Genomic DNA, 15,127 nt, shown 5'->3' on the forward strand with positions numbered 1-15,127 from the left:
GTTTACAATAAATCATGTTTGTCAGTTATTTTGGTATTGCGGATAGGTTAAATATAGGCTACTACCACAATGTATCCTTTTTTTTATTGCTGTTCATATTTATTTTTGGCTTTTTTTAAATTAATCTGCAGATTTATTTGATAATGGGTGTATTTCTAAATGTCTTTCTTTTTTTCATCTATTTATAAATATAATATTGGCATCTTAAGTCGTCCATAAATATTCATAGTTGCTGAATTAAATGGTAAATTGATTTAAATGCAGATTATCAGTCGTTTAGCTTTGACCTGCTGTTTCGTGCCGAAGTGCAGCCTGGGAGTCGTAGTTAACTTCCTACTACTTCGAAGTTTGCATCTCTTTGACTTTCCCTCCACACCAGAAACTGCTGTTGATCTTTAGTGCTGATGATTCAGTTTCATTTTGATCCAACCTGTCGATGTGCTTTATCCCCGAGTGGTTACATTGTCAGCGGGGACTGTTAAAGCCGGTGTTGAATGACACGGCCCCCTGTCTTCTCCTCACGGCCCAATCACTTAATGGCTTTGCGTTTCTATAGTTACTTGAGGAACTGTTGCTATGGAACTCATTCTTCAACACGTCACACAAAGTTTCCCCCTGAATACTTCACTGTGGACAGGTTTATCTTTTTCAGGAAAGTTACAGCTGGTGGTAAACCCTTTGTTTTAAAGCAGAGAAGATGCAGGTCCAGTCGGTGCCGCTCGGTTCGGTCACCATCGGACCGGAGTCTTGGCGCGAAGGGACACGCCTCTGCATCCAGCGGGCGGAGCGCCTGGTTCGGCAGACTCGTGCCGGGCGGTCCGGTACCAGTAACCGGCCTCGGAGCTGCAGCGCCTCCGCCGGTTTGAGCCCAAAGCACACAGACTGCACAGCGGAAACAGATAAGATCACAGCGGAGGAATGCAGAGGGAGTCGTGACTGCAACAATAAGATGTCGAGGCCTCAAACTACCGGAGCAGGGGTGAGAAAACACAGGCGTGCAGAGACGTGATTGCTGCTCGGTTTGTTTAGAGAGACATTCACTTATTTGACACTCACAAGAAACAACATTTAGTGTAGCCTATACTGAACATTTTGTGGACAACTTTTAAGACTTTAGGATGAGTTGAGATGTTTTCAGAGGAGATCAAACACTAACATTGATAGCACCCAACAGACCCACACTAACTTCTTATAGGCTATAAACTGGCATAGTGGTATGCAAAGTATAAGTAGCCCAGTAGGCCTAGGTATCTAGACATTCCTGCAACAAAAACTACAAAAGTAGCCTAAAAGTAATCAGAAATACTTTAAGCATACTTGAAAACACTATCCAAACAAATAAGTATTTAGCATAGAGAATTATCCATTCAGAGTGTTACATTATGAAATACAATATATTACATTATTGTACTACAGTTACTACAGATGGATTATATTAACATAATTTAGTAAATAACTTATCATATAATATTTTAGAGGCTGATATGTTTTACAAATTAAAAGTAAAATGGAAATACTGAAGTGATACTCCTTCACTCAGACCTTTTAGAAATTGTAAACCATCTTTCTTCTTCAGTTCCCCAGAGGCTTCCAGAGAGGGACAGTGGCCCCGTTCCCACCAACCAGCTTGCGTGAGCAGTGTGCGGGGGCCAGCGTGGCGGTGGCCGGGGAGTACATGCGCAAGGTGCGGGAGGTGGAGGGTCAGCTGCGCAGGCATGCCGGCAGGGGGACGCAGGAGGGCCTCAGGCTGGAGAGGGAGAGGGGGCACCTGGAGAGGATGCTGCGCAGCCTCACGGCCGATCTGACTGTCAACAGGAGGAGCTCAGAGGGGAGGACCAGGAGGCCGTCCACTGCTGAGACTGTGAGTTTACTCTCTCTCCTGCACTTTGTTTTTGTTCTTGAGTCCACAGATTCAGCCATACCCAGATAATCTGCGAGGAAATCACTAAATCAACAATCCCTTCAGGGCTGCTGTTACGTTTTGTTCAGACCTTCCTGTTGATCAGGGATCAGCAGGGGTATTCACTCGAGTGCAGACTCAATTTGCACTTTAATATTTCGATTTTTGGTCTAAACCACCTTTAGATTAGGATGTTTATTGAGTTTCTCTGAGGACAAACAGATCATTTTGGTTTGGTTTATTTGCTGCACAGGAAGTGTTGAGTGGATTTCACCAACAGAAACATGCACATAATAGTTCTGAAACAAGACGTTTTAATCCCACGCACCTATTCACTTTACTCTTATCCTATTAACACAATGTACCGCTCGTATAAAACAATTAAAAACCCTCTCAGTAATGTCAACAAAATATGGCACATTCTCAAACGTGTTGCAAGTGATCCCAGAGACTACATATTAACTGTGAAGAGAGGAGATGTGTTGAGATGTGTTGTGTGACCGGCCTGCTCTGTCGCAGGAGAGAGACGGTGCTGATTACTTGTTGTTGTGTGAGAGAAGAGAGCTGGCCCAGCTGAAACAGGATCTGGAGGCAGCGCTGAGAGACACACTGACCCAGCTTCAGGTGATTTACAACGTCACTGTTCTGTCTTCATTGGTTGACTCGTTTTCCACACACACACACACACACACACACACACACACACACACACACACACACACACACACACACACACACACACACACACACACACACACACACACACACACACACACACACACACACACACACACACACACACACACACACACACACACACACACACACTCTGTCTTTCTTTCTTTTCTACTTGCCCTTCCGTGTGATTTACTGGCATGAGTGGAGGAAGAAAGACAACACTGCCAAAGCCTTCATGCACCAATCATTTTGAACTGAGATCAAATTATGCACAGTCAAATCACATAGCATTAGTTTAAATGATGCATATTCCCAAGACCTCATATGATCATTTTGTTAAAAAAATAAAAGTTTTAAACATTATTTAAAAAAGAGATGGAAATGTATTTTCTACTCGGAAGCCAAACCCTTCTTTAGTTTGACATGTAGAGAAATCGTAATGGATTAATTACCGGTAATCACACAAATCAACTGACTTGAAAATCAGCTTCTCTAATGGTTTCCCACTGGTATATCACAGTTTAGGACCTTCATCGAAATCCTACAATCATATTTTCACATTTGTTCTAAAGCTAAAACTATTAGTTTAATCATTTATAGCCAATCAACAGAAACATGTGTCTTCAACTATTGTGATGACTGATTAATCATTTCAGTAACTTTTTGAAGCAAAACACAGAAAAAAAGAACGTTTGAGTCTTTTTTGGTTGTGGACAAGACATATGGAGATGTCCCCTTTGGCTTTAAGGAAATGTGGTGGACATAATCAGCAGATATATACAGTACGTGATGGTATAAACGGTTGATTGCAGATGTGATGTGTCCTTATAATGTCCCCCTGTGTGTCTTCCAGGCCCTGGGTCAGAGCGGCAGGCGGCTGCTGGACTGTGCCAGTGAGAGGTCTCGTGTCCTGGAGCTGCTGCCTCTCAGCGGCTCTGCTGGACACGGCAGCGCTGCTCAGATGTTCAACAAAACAGACCCCCTCGGCCCCTTTACACCAGGTACTCTCAAGACGAAACTGTTACCTTCATTTTATTCAATGAATTGCTTGTGTAATTTTAGTAGCTATCGATTATAATGTTTACAACGCACAGGTTACTACTTTATACAAATATACATTGTATCTCCAACATAGAATTCATACTAATACATACTCTCATCACTAACCTTCACTACCCTTAACAACATCAGATAAGGAAGTAAGATTAGCACATTTTTAAAACAAAGTTGAAATACAGAAGACACCTTTCTGATTTGTTTTGCAGAATGTAAACAGGTCTTAGAGTCGTCAACTTTGACAGTCAACCAGTCACAGCTACTGAGGGAAAAGATCAGAAAGATGCTCAGCAGCGCCATCACCAGGCAGAAAGCTGTTCATCACACAGTCAATGATGGCCTGGTGAAGAAAGTTGCCGAGACAATCAGTCTAGAGGTAAATACAAATACAGCATGCTAGACATCCTTGCATGCAATACACACATGACTCGATGTCATTGATTGTCATTTGGTTTTGTTTTTCGCAGCAAAACCTGACTTTGATGCATGCAGCCACCAGGCAGGCCGTGTTTCGAAAGCAGAGGGAAAGTAACTGTATCCGTCAGAGCTACGGCAGAGTGCAGGTTAGTGAGTGTTGATGTAGAACGGAGTTTTTATATTGTAGTTATTGGGAGTTAGAAACAATGTGCACATGGTGATGTTTTTCTGTGTACAGGGTCCAGAGTACAGCGGTGACATCCTGACCAGAGAGAAACTCAACAGGCCTCTGGTGCAGATTTATCAGAGGCACCCAGGGACACAGTTACCTGAGGCTGCTCAACTCATACAGGTGTTTACTACTTCCAAAATATTTATCAACATATGTTCAAATACAATCACAAACGACAGTGACAGAAATCTCGCCACCTCCTTCTTAATCATACTTTATAAAAGGGTTCGGCTTTGTTAAATCCTAAATCAAGTATCAATGCGTTATCGATTAGAGATACACCATTTCACATTATATCTAAGGAAATATCTTTGAGACATTTAAAGGCATCACTTTGAGAAAATAGGATGCACATTTTCCCCATTCTCAGCCATTTTATAGACTAAATCATTATTTGATTAAATAAGAACATGATAATCTTATTAAGCAATAATGAAAATGATCATTCTTTGCAGCATTAGCTAAAAGACACGAAGAAAATTCATGAGTTTCAGGGCAACTGCCAGGATAGTGCTGGTCAGAAACTGACTTTGAGTCATGAAGACCTGCAACAGGTTTCGTGGTTTAAGATGATAAAGTATTCAACAACAATACATATTTGAGATGATCAAATATTCAATAACAATCCATATTCATAAATTCAGCTTCGGTTGATTTTTTAATTTAAAGATGTTTGAAGTTTTAATTTATGTTTCATAAAGTATTTTTTCATTACAACGCATAAGTTGTTGGTGGCAAAAATAAATCTTTCTGAGGTCAAATTAAATGTTAACTTGCATCTGGCGTCTGCAGAAATCTATCTAGCCTCAACCAAAACCAAACCAGGACTTGCCCTATAATTCTGCCTCAACACATTATCAGATATAAGGCTAACCAACAAATAACCACTGACCTGATTACATGCAATAACAGCAAAAAAGTTAGAAATTGTCTTCCATATGAGATAGTAGGAGCTCCTCTCCTCATATGTGAGAAAACCAATATGCTGCCAGATGTTCACACGCCATATTAACAAAAAGCATTCAGTGGTGTAACACTCACCTCCCCTTTTGTTGCTTGCATGCTGCTGTGACTAAAACAAACCCAACTAAATGTGCTTCCTGTGTGTTTCTCAGGGCAGTGCTGTGCTGAGGAGATGTCTGCAGTCCTCTGAGAGGGAGCTGGCCCGGCTGCAGCGCTCCTGTCTGCAGCTGCTGGACGACCAGCAAGGCAAGAGAGCCGCAGCACAGGTGGACGCAGCCGTCATCCGCATGAGGCGACAGCAGGTCGACAAGCGAGCCATGCCCTCTGCCCTCCAGCAGGGGGCGTGCAGAAAGCAACTTCCTATGTTTCAGTAGGGCTGCAGCAGACAGAGAGGCGATGCTTGTAGTGTGTTAGAAATAGGGAGCCAACATTGTGAAAAATGTTATAGCATGGGCAAGACGTTGGGACACACATGGGATGGAAGTGTATGAACGCTGTCACATAGTCTTGTATAATTTTGTTTAATTTTCTTGGCGCAACAAATTTGATTAAAATGTAAAAAAGGGTTACAAGAAACAAAACAATGTGTGAGACTATTTTGTTGACAATGATACCATATGCAACTGAAGAAAGCCAAGCCAAATGCAGTAAAGTATTATCAAATCCCTTCTCACAATAATGCAGGGCTTAGAGAAACAAGGATTGCCTTTTGCCCGGGGCAAGTAAGATGCCAAATCAGGCCGGTAAATCCCGAAACTCACTTGCCCAATTGTTGATGTTGGAGGTAATGAAGGTGTGGACCATCTTGCTACCATTTCATCTCTGTTGAGATGCGCAGTACAAATCGAGTGGAGGTTAAAGACAAATACTACCAAACTATTTAGTATGCATTCTGCAGTAAGCTAGCCAGCATCCTTTGATGACCCAAAATCCTTTGCACAGCTGATATGAGACCAAAAGGGTCAATGTGCAAATCATATAAACAAACTGTGTGTCTCGATACCATGCATACTAAATACAACAGTATGTAGCTTGTTAGGGCAGCTGCATTCATGCTGAACGTTAATTCACTTTTGTTATCAATGTAATAGCTTAGTTGGATGGTGGTCGAAGATTTCTAGTAAAAAAACCACATTGATGTTCAACCCAGTGGGCCTTTATGTGACCGACATGATTTCGATGTTCCCGATGTAGCAGACTCCAGCCAGCTGTTACTTCAGTGTTAAAAGAATGCAACCATTTTATGTGTGGTTTTATCTAATTCTGTTATCTTTACTGCAATAAAAAAACCATGATAGGAACAATGGCGTTATACACAGCTGCAAGTATCCAAACCGGAGATATTTGAGTATCTAATATGATTGTCTTATCTAACTTGATTATGTGGCTTAATGTTCTCACTCTTAATTATTATACTAAACTATTATAGTTTATTTAAAGATAGAAACTGACAAACTGTGTTTTGTGAACAAAAACAGCTTTAAGGACTGAATTAAAAATATGTTCTAAAAAGTTAAACAGCTGTTGCTGTCTGCTGCTCAGATGTACAGTCATGGGACTGCAGGTCACTTGACAGCCTGCCCACCAAACTCAACGTCTTTCATTAAGAAATAAGACATGATTTAATAAACCTGCCATGTTTTACCTTAGTACACATGTCTCGTCATCCTGTACAAAAACAAGACATGAGTGGAGATGTTGTTCAACCTAAACAAGACTGAGTTTCCTCACAAAGCCCTATTGATTGTGTTAAATCTGAATGGGGCTATTCTCTGCAGCACTGTGAAAGCATGGCTGTCACCGGGAAGCTAACAGCCTAATTCAATCATATGTATTGGGGTGTGGAGTTCTTGGAGTTAACAAACTAATATCAGGAGAAGCAGGAAAACATTTACCCAGATCTGGACTGGTGGAGGAAGCTGAGGGAGCACGTATAAAGCTGATTGGAAATGGACTATAAGTCGTAAAGACGTAGACTGCAACAGGTCTCTCGTGTTCAGGGGGCAGACTGCTGGTTTGTTGTAGAAAAGAAAAAGAAAGAGACAACGATAAGAGCTGAAGCATCAAGCTGCCAGCACATTTTCTCTCTGTGAGACAGAAACAGTCAGTGATGTCGAAGCTGGTTTGCTCTCTGCTTCTCCTTTACTCTCTTCCAGCAGTGGGTAAGTGAACAACATAGTGTGTGTTTGCATGTGTGCATGAATGCAAAATAGGTGTGATTTTTGCAACCGAATTACCTGCATGCAATAGCTGCAAATAACGATTTTTTTCATGCAGTGATTAATTTGTTAAATATTGTTTGAATCAACTTATTGTCTATGGTCTAACATGTTATATAAAAGTGCATCACAGTTTCATAGGACCAACGGTGATATCTTCAAATTCGTTGTTTTTACCTGACTAACAGTAAAAAAACTCAAAGATATTCAACTTACTGAAACATATGACAAGGAAAACTGGCAAATCCTAACGTTTGAGAAGCTGAACAAGCAAATGTTTGGCATGTTGGTTATAAAGGACAACACTTTATTAATTATCAAAACGGTCAGTTCGTCAACAAATTGTTAAGCTCTACATCTTTATTGTTAATTTCATCTTATTTATTATTTGATTTACTTTAGAAATGACCATTGCAAAAGTAATAACCACTATTTCTTATGATATAATAATAATACTTTTGGTCTCATCAATTGCAAAATGTTGACACTTGAGGATTTCAATTCATAGCTATGGGTCATGCAGTTTGTCAATGTCAGCATGTGTTGCTCATAATGCTGTACCTGCAGCTCCCATGCAAAACTAAGCTCTATATAGATATGTTGTGGTTTTAAACATGTCTGTCCTTTCAGTTCCCCTCTTCTGTTACACCTGTGTGTTTCCCGCCATCTCACCTCTGGACTGCATCAGATTTCCTCTCAAGTGTCCGCCCGAACAGGTCTGCCTATCCAGCAGAGCGGTGGGTGAGAAAGGTGAGGAGTCGCCTCAAGTCACTAAACATTATTTAAATTATTCAAAACTGAGAACAAGAACTGAGAAAGGCAGCACAGAGGGATGTGTGTCTGTATAGTTTATTTTGAACTCATGATTTTCAGGAGACTTCCTTGTGGTGTTGTATGAGAAGAGCTGTGTCCTGCCCTCCCTGTGTGGAGCCAAGGGAGAGAAACACACCATGGGACTTAACTTCACCTTCACCAATGAATGCTGCAACACACACCTGTGCAACGGAGCCGAGGCACCTGCGACCCGCTACTGGACTGGCACAATACTCACACTTCTCATTTCATACTCAGTTTGGTGAATAGAAAAACATGTGGCAGAGAACTAGCTTAACACATGAAGCGGCGTTGCCTTTTTCTGAAGGGACCCCTTTTGAGTAAAAAGAATGACTCCTGACACATGTTAAGTGATGTATTATATTGATATTTCATATTGTAATCAATACATAATAACACACAATAACAGTGCAGAACAACTGTATAGTCAAACCAAAGTATGAATGCAATAACTGCAGAAAATCTGTGTAAAATGAGCGATTTCGATGATTATTTCCTGTGAATGTTTCATCAGATATGAGTTTTCCTGTTATTTTAAAAGGAACTTTTAATCTTATTCTTCTATTTTATTTAACAATCAAACAAACATAAATGTTTTTTAAAGAACTTGCTGACGCCCAGGTTGTAACCCCCTGCTCTAAAGGACTGTCATTGAACACAACTTCCTTTGAATAAATATGCGCTAATCTTAACTGAGGTATGCCTGTGAAATGAAAAACACAATTATGTGTGTCTTATAATTGCTAACTCAAGACGTACCTGGGATGAGTTTAACATGTTTAACTTCCCATGTTTTAATATTTTCAGATTGTGATAAAACAGAGGGTTTTGCAATTTGTGTGTAAATATGTACTCTTTGTATTAGAGTCTCCACTAAATGGGGAAGACATTCCATCAAAAAGGCCACACATGCAGTGGTAGCATTAGCACAATTCAGAGTAAAGAAACATAATTGCTCTAAAACATGGTATTAAATGATTTTAACAAAAATAAATGATTGAATAATAAGTATTGTTTGGATCCAATGTTTTATTCATTCAGGTAAAATCCTGTTTAATGTGCATGTTGAAAAACTGTTTCTCATAACAGATATTGTATTCGTCCTAACAGGTAAAAACCCCACAGGTGTTACCAATGTCACTAATTACAAGTCTTTTCCCTTAAAAGTCCCCTCGAGCTCACCAATTGGCTCCGCAGAAAGGAAAAGGCGCCATCTCTGATGTTATTAGTTCCACTTGTGCAAATCGTGACATGACATGTTAAAAAACAGGGTCTATACCAAAATCAACCGATTTCAGTGATAATACTCTATAGTTAAAGGTGAAGTTTAATTCTAAAAATAAAACCTAGAACTCCCGGGCATGGTTTACCTGTCCCTGTTGTTCATGCTGCCCCTGTTGTCCACCATTTATGGAGGAACAGTACCGGGGTTTGAAGCTCTAACACAGCCGACCCAAGTGATGAGACCGCCTCTGCCGCAGCCATACCTCCAGCTCCCCGTGTTTGTGGACTCCAGGTTCCCGCTGGTGGAGAAGGAGCAGTTTACTCCATCCAGAGGCACCGGACAGGAGCCTCTACCCGAGCCCGTCCGGGACGTCCTGTTCCCGGCTCGGACTAATATTACCGACGCGCCCGGTGTTAAGGGTGATTCCGTGAGGATTTCGTGCAAGAGCAACAAGATGCTGGTGCAGGTGCAGAGGAGCATTCTGGGCACCGGTGAACCGTACTCTCGTCTCAAACTGGGGTCATGCCAAATCAGCAAAACTACAGAGAATTACATTTATTTTAAATATGATCTAGGCATGTGTGGAACCAAACGCACGGTAAGACTTTACAATACTTAGTTTTTAAACCAGTTTTAGCCAAGTAGCCTAAGCTGCGTGGCACTAGGCCTACCCAGGAATCTCGGCTTGTTAGTGGGTCGATAGTTTCGTAACATTTATTTGATGCATTGGCTTATCAGAGGTTTGAAGTAACTAAACAGATCAAATCAAGTAGGCCTACTGTGCTTAAGTTAAGTACAATTCCGAGATACTTGTACTTCAAGTTTTTGCTACTTTGTACTTCGGCTCTCCTACAATTCAGAGGTAAATCGTGTACTTACTCCACTACATGTATTCAATAAACCAAGTGTATTTGCAGATTTGGATTAATGCAGTATAATCTGTAGTATACAAATAAAACTAGCTGCACCTTTTACCAGCTTTGATAACACTTTAATATCAAAACATATGATATAATTACTTTAACTTTTAGTACTTCAAGTATATGTTGATGCAAATACTTTTCTACTTTTTATTTATAACATGTTCAATGCACGACATTTACTTGTAAAGGAGTATTCCTACACTCTGGTGCTTCTACTTTTACTTGAGTACAAGATCTGAGTACTTTTTCCACCTCTGGTACTGTAGGCCTATACAGTAGCCTATGATTGGTGCCAAATCTGGTATGCATTCATGCTTACCAAAGGATGAATCCTACTGAATTTGGTTATTCTGACTTTTCCTGTAGCGCCACCGCTGCATTAATAAATAAATAAATTAATCGTTTTTCAATCTTGTTTTTTGTGGTTGTTATTGTTGGTTGAGTGTTATGTTGGTCATGCTAAACCAAACACTTAATGAAGTCAGCTGAGGCCCCTTGAGTAGCCTAAGCCTACTTTGATGACGATTCTTCACTTTTTTTGTAATGTTTATCCAGCAATTAGTTGATAAATAAATAATTGTTAGTTGCAGCCCAAATCTTGACAACCATCTAGGATAGTCATGCAATTCATACATCGTCATAAGGTAAAGTCTTACATTTTGATCTGTACCATCCAGATATAACATCACTTATTTAAAAATGTAAGCATGCTAACACGCTAAACTAAGACGATGAGCACGTTTAACGGATACATGCTAATCATTTGCTTGTTAGAATGATTTTAGCCAGTATGGCATGCTGATCTTAGCATTTAGCTCTAAGGTTAGCTGTACCCTGCTAACTATGGTCTCACAGAGCTGCCAGCAAAGCTGTGGACACTTTAGTCTTGTTTAAGGAAGATTGATAATCAAGCTGGTTTGTTTCTTTGCAGATAATTAATAATCAGATTACCTATTCAAACAAACTACAATATAAATCACCACAGCTCCAAGGACCAATCAGAAGAGCTGTTTCCTTCATCCTGCCTGTTTCATGCTTTTATAACAGGTATGTGGATCCATACTAGAAATAATGTTTTTTTTAACCCATTTAACTTAAAGATCATATAGAAACACTTGTTTATTAATCCTAACCATGTTTTAAATGTTTAGGTACCAATACTCCTACAAAATTGGCTACAGACCCAAGAGTCAACCGCGCAATATCTTCAAACCAATGAAGAATAGAGTGAAATTCCTTCTGACGCCACAAAATGGTAAACCAGCAAACATGTCTTAATGTCAACTGATATTTTATTATATTTTATTTGGAAAAAAGGATTTATGGCTGTTAGGAAAAGCATCACTCGTCACTGGCTTGGTCTTCAATATCAGGATACATGTATGTATTTATTATCCTTGCAAGAATGGAAGTAGTCATCACATACAGGGCTGCGTGGTAAAACTATAGTTCCCAGAGCATTGTCCTTGACATGCTTAGAGAGGGTGTTACAGTCACACTATGGAGAATACCGGTTCAAATCAGTATAGCCTACAATGTTTAGTTCAGATTAGCTAAGACCTGCGTAAGCTATAAACATGACGGTCATATGTCTATCTCCATAGAGGCTGAATCATCATGTTTTCACATAGCTATCATATGCCTAAAACAGTCCTGACGCTCTTCTAGGTAATCATACATCCTGTCACGTACACAGCTACAGTTGGGCCTTTGTTATCATGTGCTACTCTGATATTAGAAGAATACATTCAGTATTTTCCCAACAATGGCCTCTGCCCTTTTTTTAATAGACTCACACAGAAAAAACAATGGAGCATTTTGATTAATTATTGTGTTTTTCTATCCACAAAACAAATGTGTTAGTTGGTTAACATGCAAACGCCAACATGTGCGACATCATACAATATGGAAGACTGGGATTAAATACAAATGTGTGGTGTCATGCATCTCAGTCTTTACATTTAATTATTTTTATTTTTTTTACTGCACGAATGAGGATGCATTTGGAATCTGCTGCTGTTGTTGTTGCCCGACTGTTTTCTTCTTCTTTTATTTAGCTCAGTGGGAAAGGCTTTCTCCGTCAGATCAGTACGAGCTTGGGCAACCGATGTATTTTGAGGCAAAAGCCCCGGCCCTGTCAGAAGACCAAAGACTGTACGTCCACTTCTGTTACGCGACTCCAGAGAGGTCCCACAACTCCACGCCTCAGTTTCAAGTCGTGGCCAACTATGGGTAAAAAAAACACCTCACGCCAACACAAAATAAAGACTTTGAGAATATTGGTCACAAAAAAACATCTCTATAGAAGAAATAGACATAAGTAATAGACAGGCTTTCTCTCCTTCTGAAGGTGTATGGTTGAAAGCAAGGACAGTCGCTCCAGATTCATCCTATACAAAACAAATGCTGTGAGATTCTCTGTGGATGCCTTCTTGTTCACAGGCATGACAGGCCAGGTGAGCAAGAATTCTTTAAGTTTAAGCAAACTTGTCTGTTTTTGTTCGAGTACCATGCCACTAAAAGACCATTTGATGTGTAACTTGTTTGATTTCCTGTAGCAGCTCTACATGCACTGCTCCATGTCTGTAAGCAGCTCTGTCCCCACACCCAGAACTAAGTCCTGCAACTACGACACAAAAGAAAGAAGGTTAGTTTGTTCTGCCACTAGAGGTCACTTAATTAGAAAACTATAACAAAAGCAGAGTTTGGGGGTGTCAATTGCCATTCTTATAGGCCGTTTCTCCCAATTAGGATCCTTCATTGTTCATGGGCTTTTTATCATGAGCCGTATAATGCATAGGTCTCTTCCTCTCTAATTAATTAAGTAATTAAAACGGGTTAAAGTATTTTTCTGTTGCTCATTGGCTGCTGCTGTTAATGTTTGCTCAGCTTGTTTCTCTTATTACTCCAGATTTTCATCCACTTAAAGCATAGTTTAAAAGACTAAGATCTGTGCCTGTGTCTCTTCATTTCAGATATTTTAATGTTGTAATGTGGCACATGACAGTAATAAATAAAAGGTCAAAATATGCTGTAAAAAACACAAAAGGGATCATCTCGTCATAACTGTTTTTGTTGTTCTCCTCAGATGGGTTGAGCTGTATGGACCTGACTCTGTGTGCACCTGCTGCGACTCCAACTGTAGCTCTGCTGCAGCCAAAGGTCGGTCATTGCTTCACTCATTTCCAAAATGAAACACATTCTGCTTACCGTTCATGTATTCAAAATCAATTCTCAATGTCAACAAATCAAGATTAAAAGCAGCAGTGCCATAATCCTACCACAAGGATTGTATCAGTAGTCAAAGATATAGCGTATTACTCTGTGCCATAGAGCACAATTGTTGTTGTTTAAAATATATTAGGAACACTTTCAATCTTTTATTACCATGAACTCAAGCACTGCGGTTTTTCAAATACGGTATCATGGAGCAGTAAATAGCCACTAGTGTCAAAATAGGTGTGATTTGCAGCTGTAACTAGTGTCCAACAAATGCAACATTAACTCTGGTATGTGTTAATTATACATATTGAAACCATAGACTGTGTATATAAACTGAAACACACCAGCTTCTGCTTTGAAGACAATCTAGCCCTCCTCTTTTTTTGTTTTTTATTATTCTGTATGTCTTCCATTTTGTAAAGCACCTTGTTCCCCTATTGTAGTAATTTACTAAATGTTTACTATCATTACATAGTTTAAATATAACTTTGCCACTGCAGGAACTTCCTTTTTAAATGAAATATGTAGGTTTTTACTGCTACATGTAACTGGATGCATGCAGTTTTATTCTACACCTATTTTTAATTTTTTTTTAACTGCCACCATGTAAATGTATTATATATTTGAGTTATTTCTAATGTATTTTTCAAACAAACTATACACTTATATAAACAATTCTATATTTTCCAGTGACCAAAGTAATCAGCAGCAGGCCGTGGACATTAGATCCTAAAGGGAAACTCACCACAGCCCTGAAGTGGAAGAAGGTCTCCACAGCAACAACAACGAAGACAACAACAAAAGTGGCACCTCAGCCAGAGACGAAGAGCGAGGTGACTGACTGGAGGAAATCTTCGCAGCCTGAAGAGAGAACAGAGACTGAATTTGGTAAGGTGGAGGACTCTGGGGAGGACTGGCCGATTGGACGCAGAGGAGTGACCTGGGTTGAGATGGAAGGTGAGGAGGAGTTGGTGAAGGGCTCTGCTGTTAAGGAGAAGAAGAAGGAGGAGAAGGAGAAGGAGAAGGAGGAGGAGGAGAAGAAGGAGAAGGAGAAAGAGGAGGAGGATAAGAAGAAAAAGAAAGAGGAGAAGAAGGAGAAGGAGAAGAAGAAGAAGGAGAAGAAGAAGGAGGAGAAGAAGAAGGTCGCAGCAACTCACACAATTTGAGGACATTTTTGGTTTTGTCAAATAAAGTTGAAGTATATACAGTGATACATTCAGTCTGGGTGCCTCATTTCCTTACAAGCTGAAAGCAATAATCCAGAGGTTGATTTAAATGTTTTTGGTGCCAACGTTGTCTTTTATATTTATTATTACTACGTGTTTGAGGCAGACGTTGTTAACACTAACTGTAAAACTGAATTGGATTTATTTGTCACTTGCTACATTCAGCATTTACCAATTGTCTCTTAAAACTAATAGTCAAACATATAGGTTGTATATTAAGCTGCAGCCCTTA

General features: G+C 39.9%; 3 protein-coding genes across 4 annotated transcripts; all 3 read left to right on the top strand.

Moving 5' to 3' along the window:
* The first annotated feature begins 343 nt into the window (after positions 1-343).
* Positions 344-5,827, top strand: ccdc105 (coiled-coil domain containing 105). Its single transcript, XM_034211380.1, has 8 exons — positions 344-979; positions 1,577-1,861; positions 2,420-2,524; positions 3,432-3,579; positions 3,844-4,010; positions 4,102-4,197; positions 4,290-4,403; positions 5,399-5,827. The coding sequence occupies exons 1-8, from the start codon at positions 698-700 to the stop codon at positions 5,618-5,620; spliced, it is 1,419 nt and encodes a 472-aa protein (XP_034067271.1). The 5' UTR covers positions 344-697; the 3' UTR covers positions 5,621-5,827.
* A 1,529-nt stretch (positions 5,828-7,356) lies between these two features.
* Positions 7,357-8,544, top strand: LOC117543239 (sperm acrosome membrane-associated protein 4-like). The gene is made up of 3 exons (XM_034211381.1): positions 7,357-7,408; positions 8,096-8,215; positions 8,339-8,544. The coding sequence occupies exons 1-3, from the start codon at positions 7,357-7,359 to the stop codon at positions 8,542-8,544; spliced, it is 378 nt and encodes a 125-aa protein (XP_034067272.1).
* A 995-nt stretch (positions 8,545-9,539) lies between these two features.
* On the top strand, positions 9,540-14,882 carry zp3d.2 (zona pellucida glycoprotein 3d tandem duplicate 2). Of its 2 annotated transcripts, none has more exons than XM_034211383.1 (8): positions 9,540-10,122; positions 11,379-11,494; positions 11,599-11,702; positions 12,505-12,679; positions 12,798-12,903; positions 13,006-13,094; positions 13,536-13,609; positions 14,360-14,882. In XM_034211383.1, exons 1-8 carry the CDS (start codon positions 9,661-9,663, stop codon positions 14,833-14,835), a joined length of 1,602 nt encoding a protein of 533 aa, XP_034067274.1. In that variant the 5' UTR covers positions 9,540-9,660; the 3' UTR covers positions 14,836-14,882. The 2 variants fall into 2 exon arrangements, with proteins under 2 accessions (XP_034067274.1, XP_034067275.1); XM_034211384.1 differs by having other exon boundaries at positions 13,009-13,094.
* The last annotated feature ends 245 nt before the right edge of the window (positions 14,883-15,127 follow it).

The sequence above is a fragment of the Gymnodraco acuticeps genome, unplaced genomic scaffold (assembly GCF_902827175.1).
Source record: "Gymnodraco acuticeps unplaced genomic scaffold, fGymAcu1.1, whole genome shotgun sequence".
In the NCBI taxonomy this organism is placed as follows: domain Eukaryota; kingdom Metazoa; phylum Chordata; class Actinopteri; order Perciformes; family Bathydraconidae; genus Gymnodraco; species Gymnodraco acuticeps.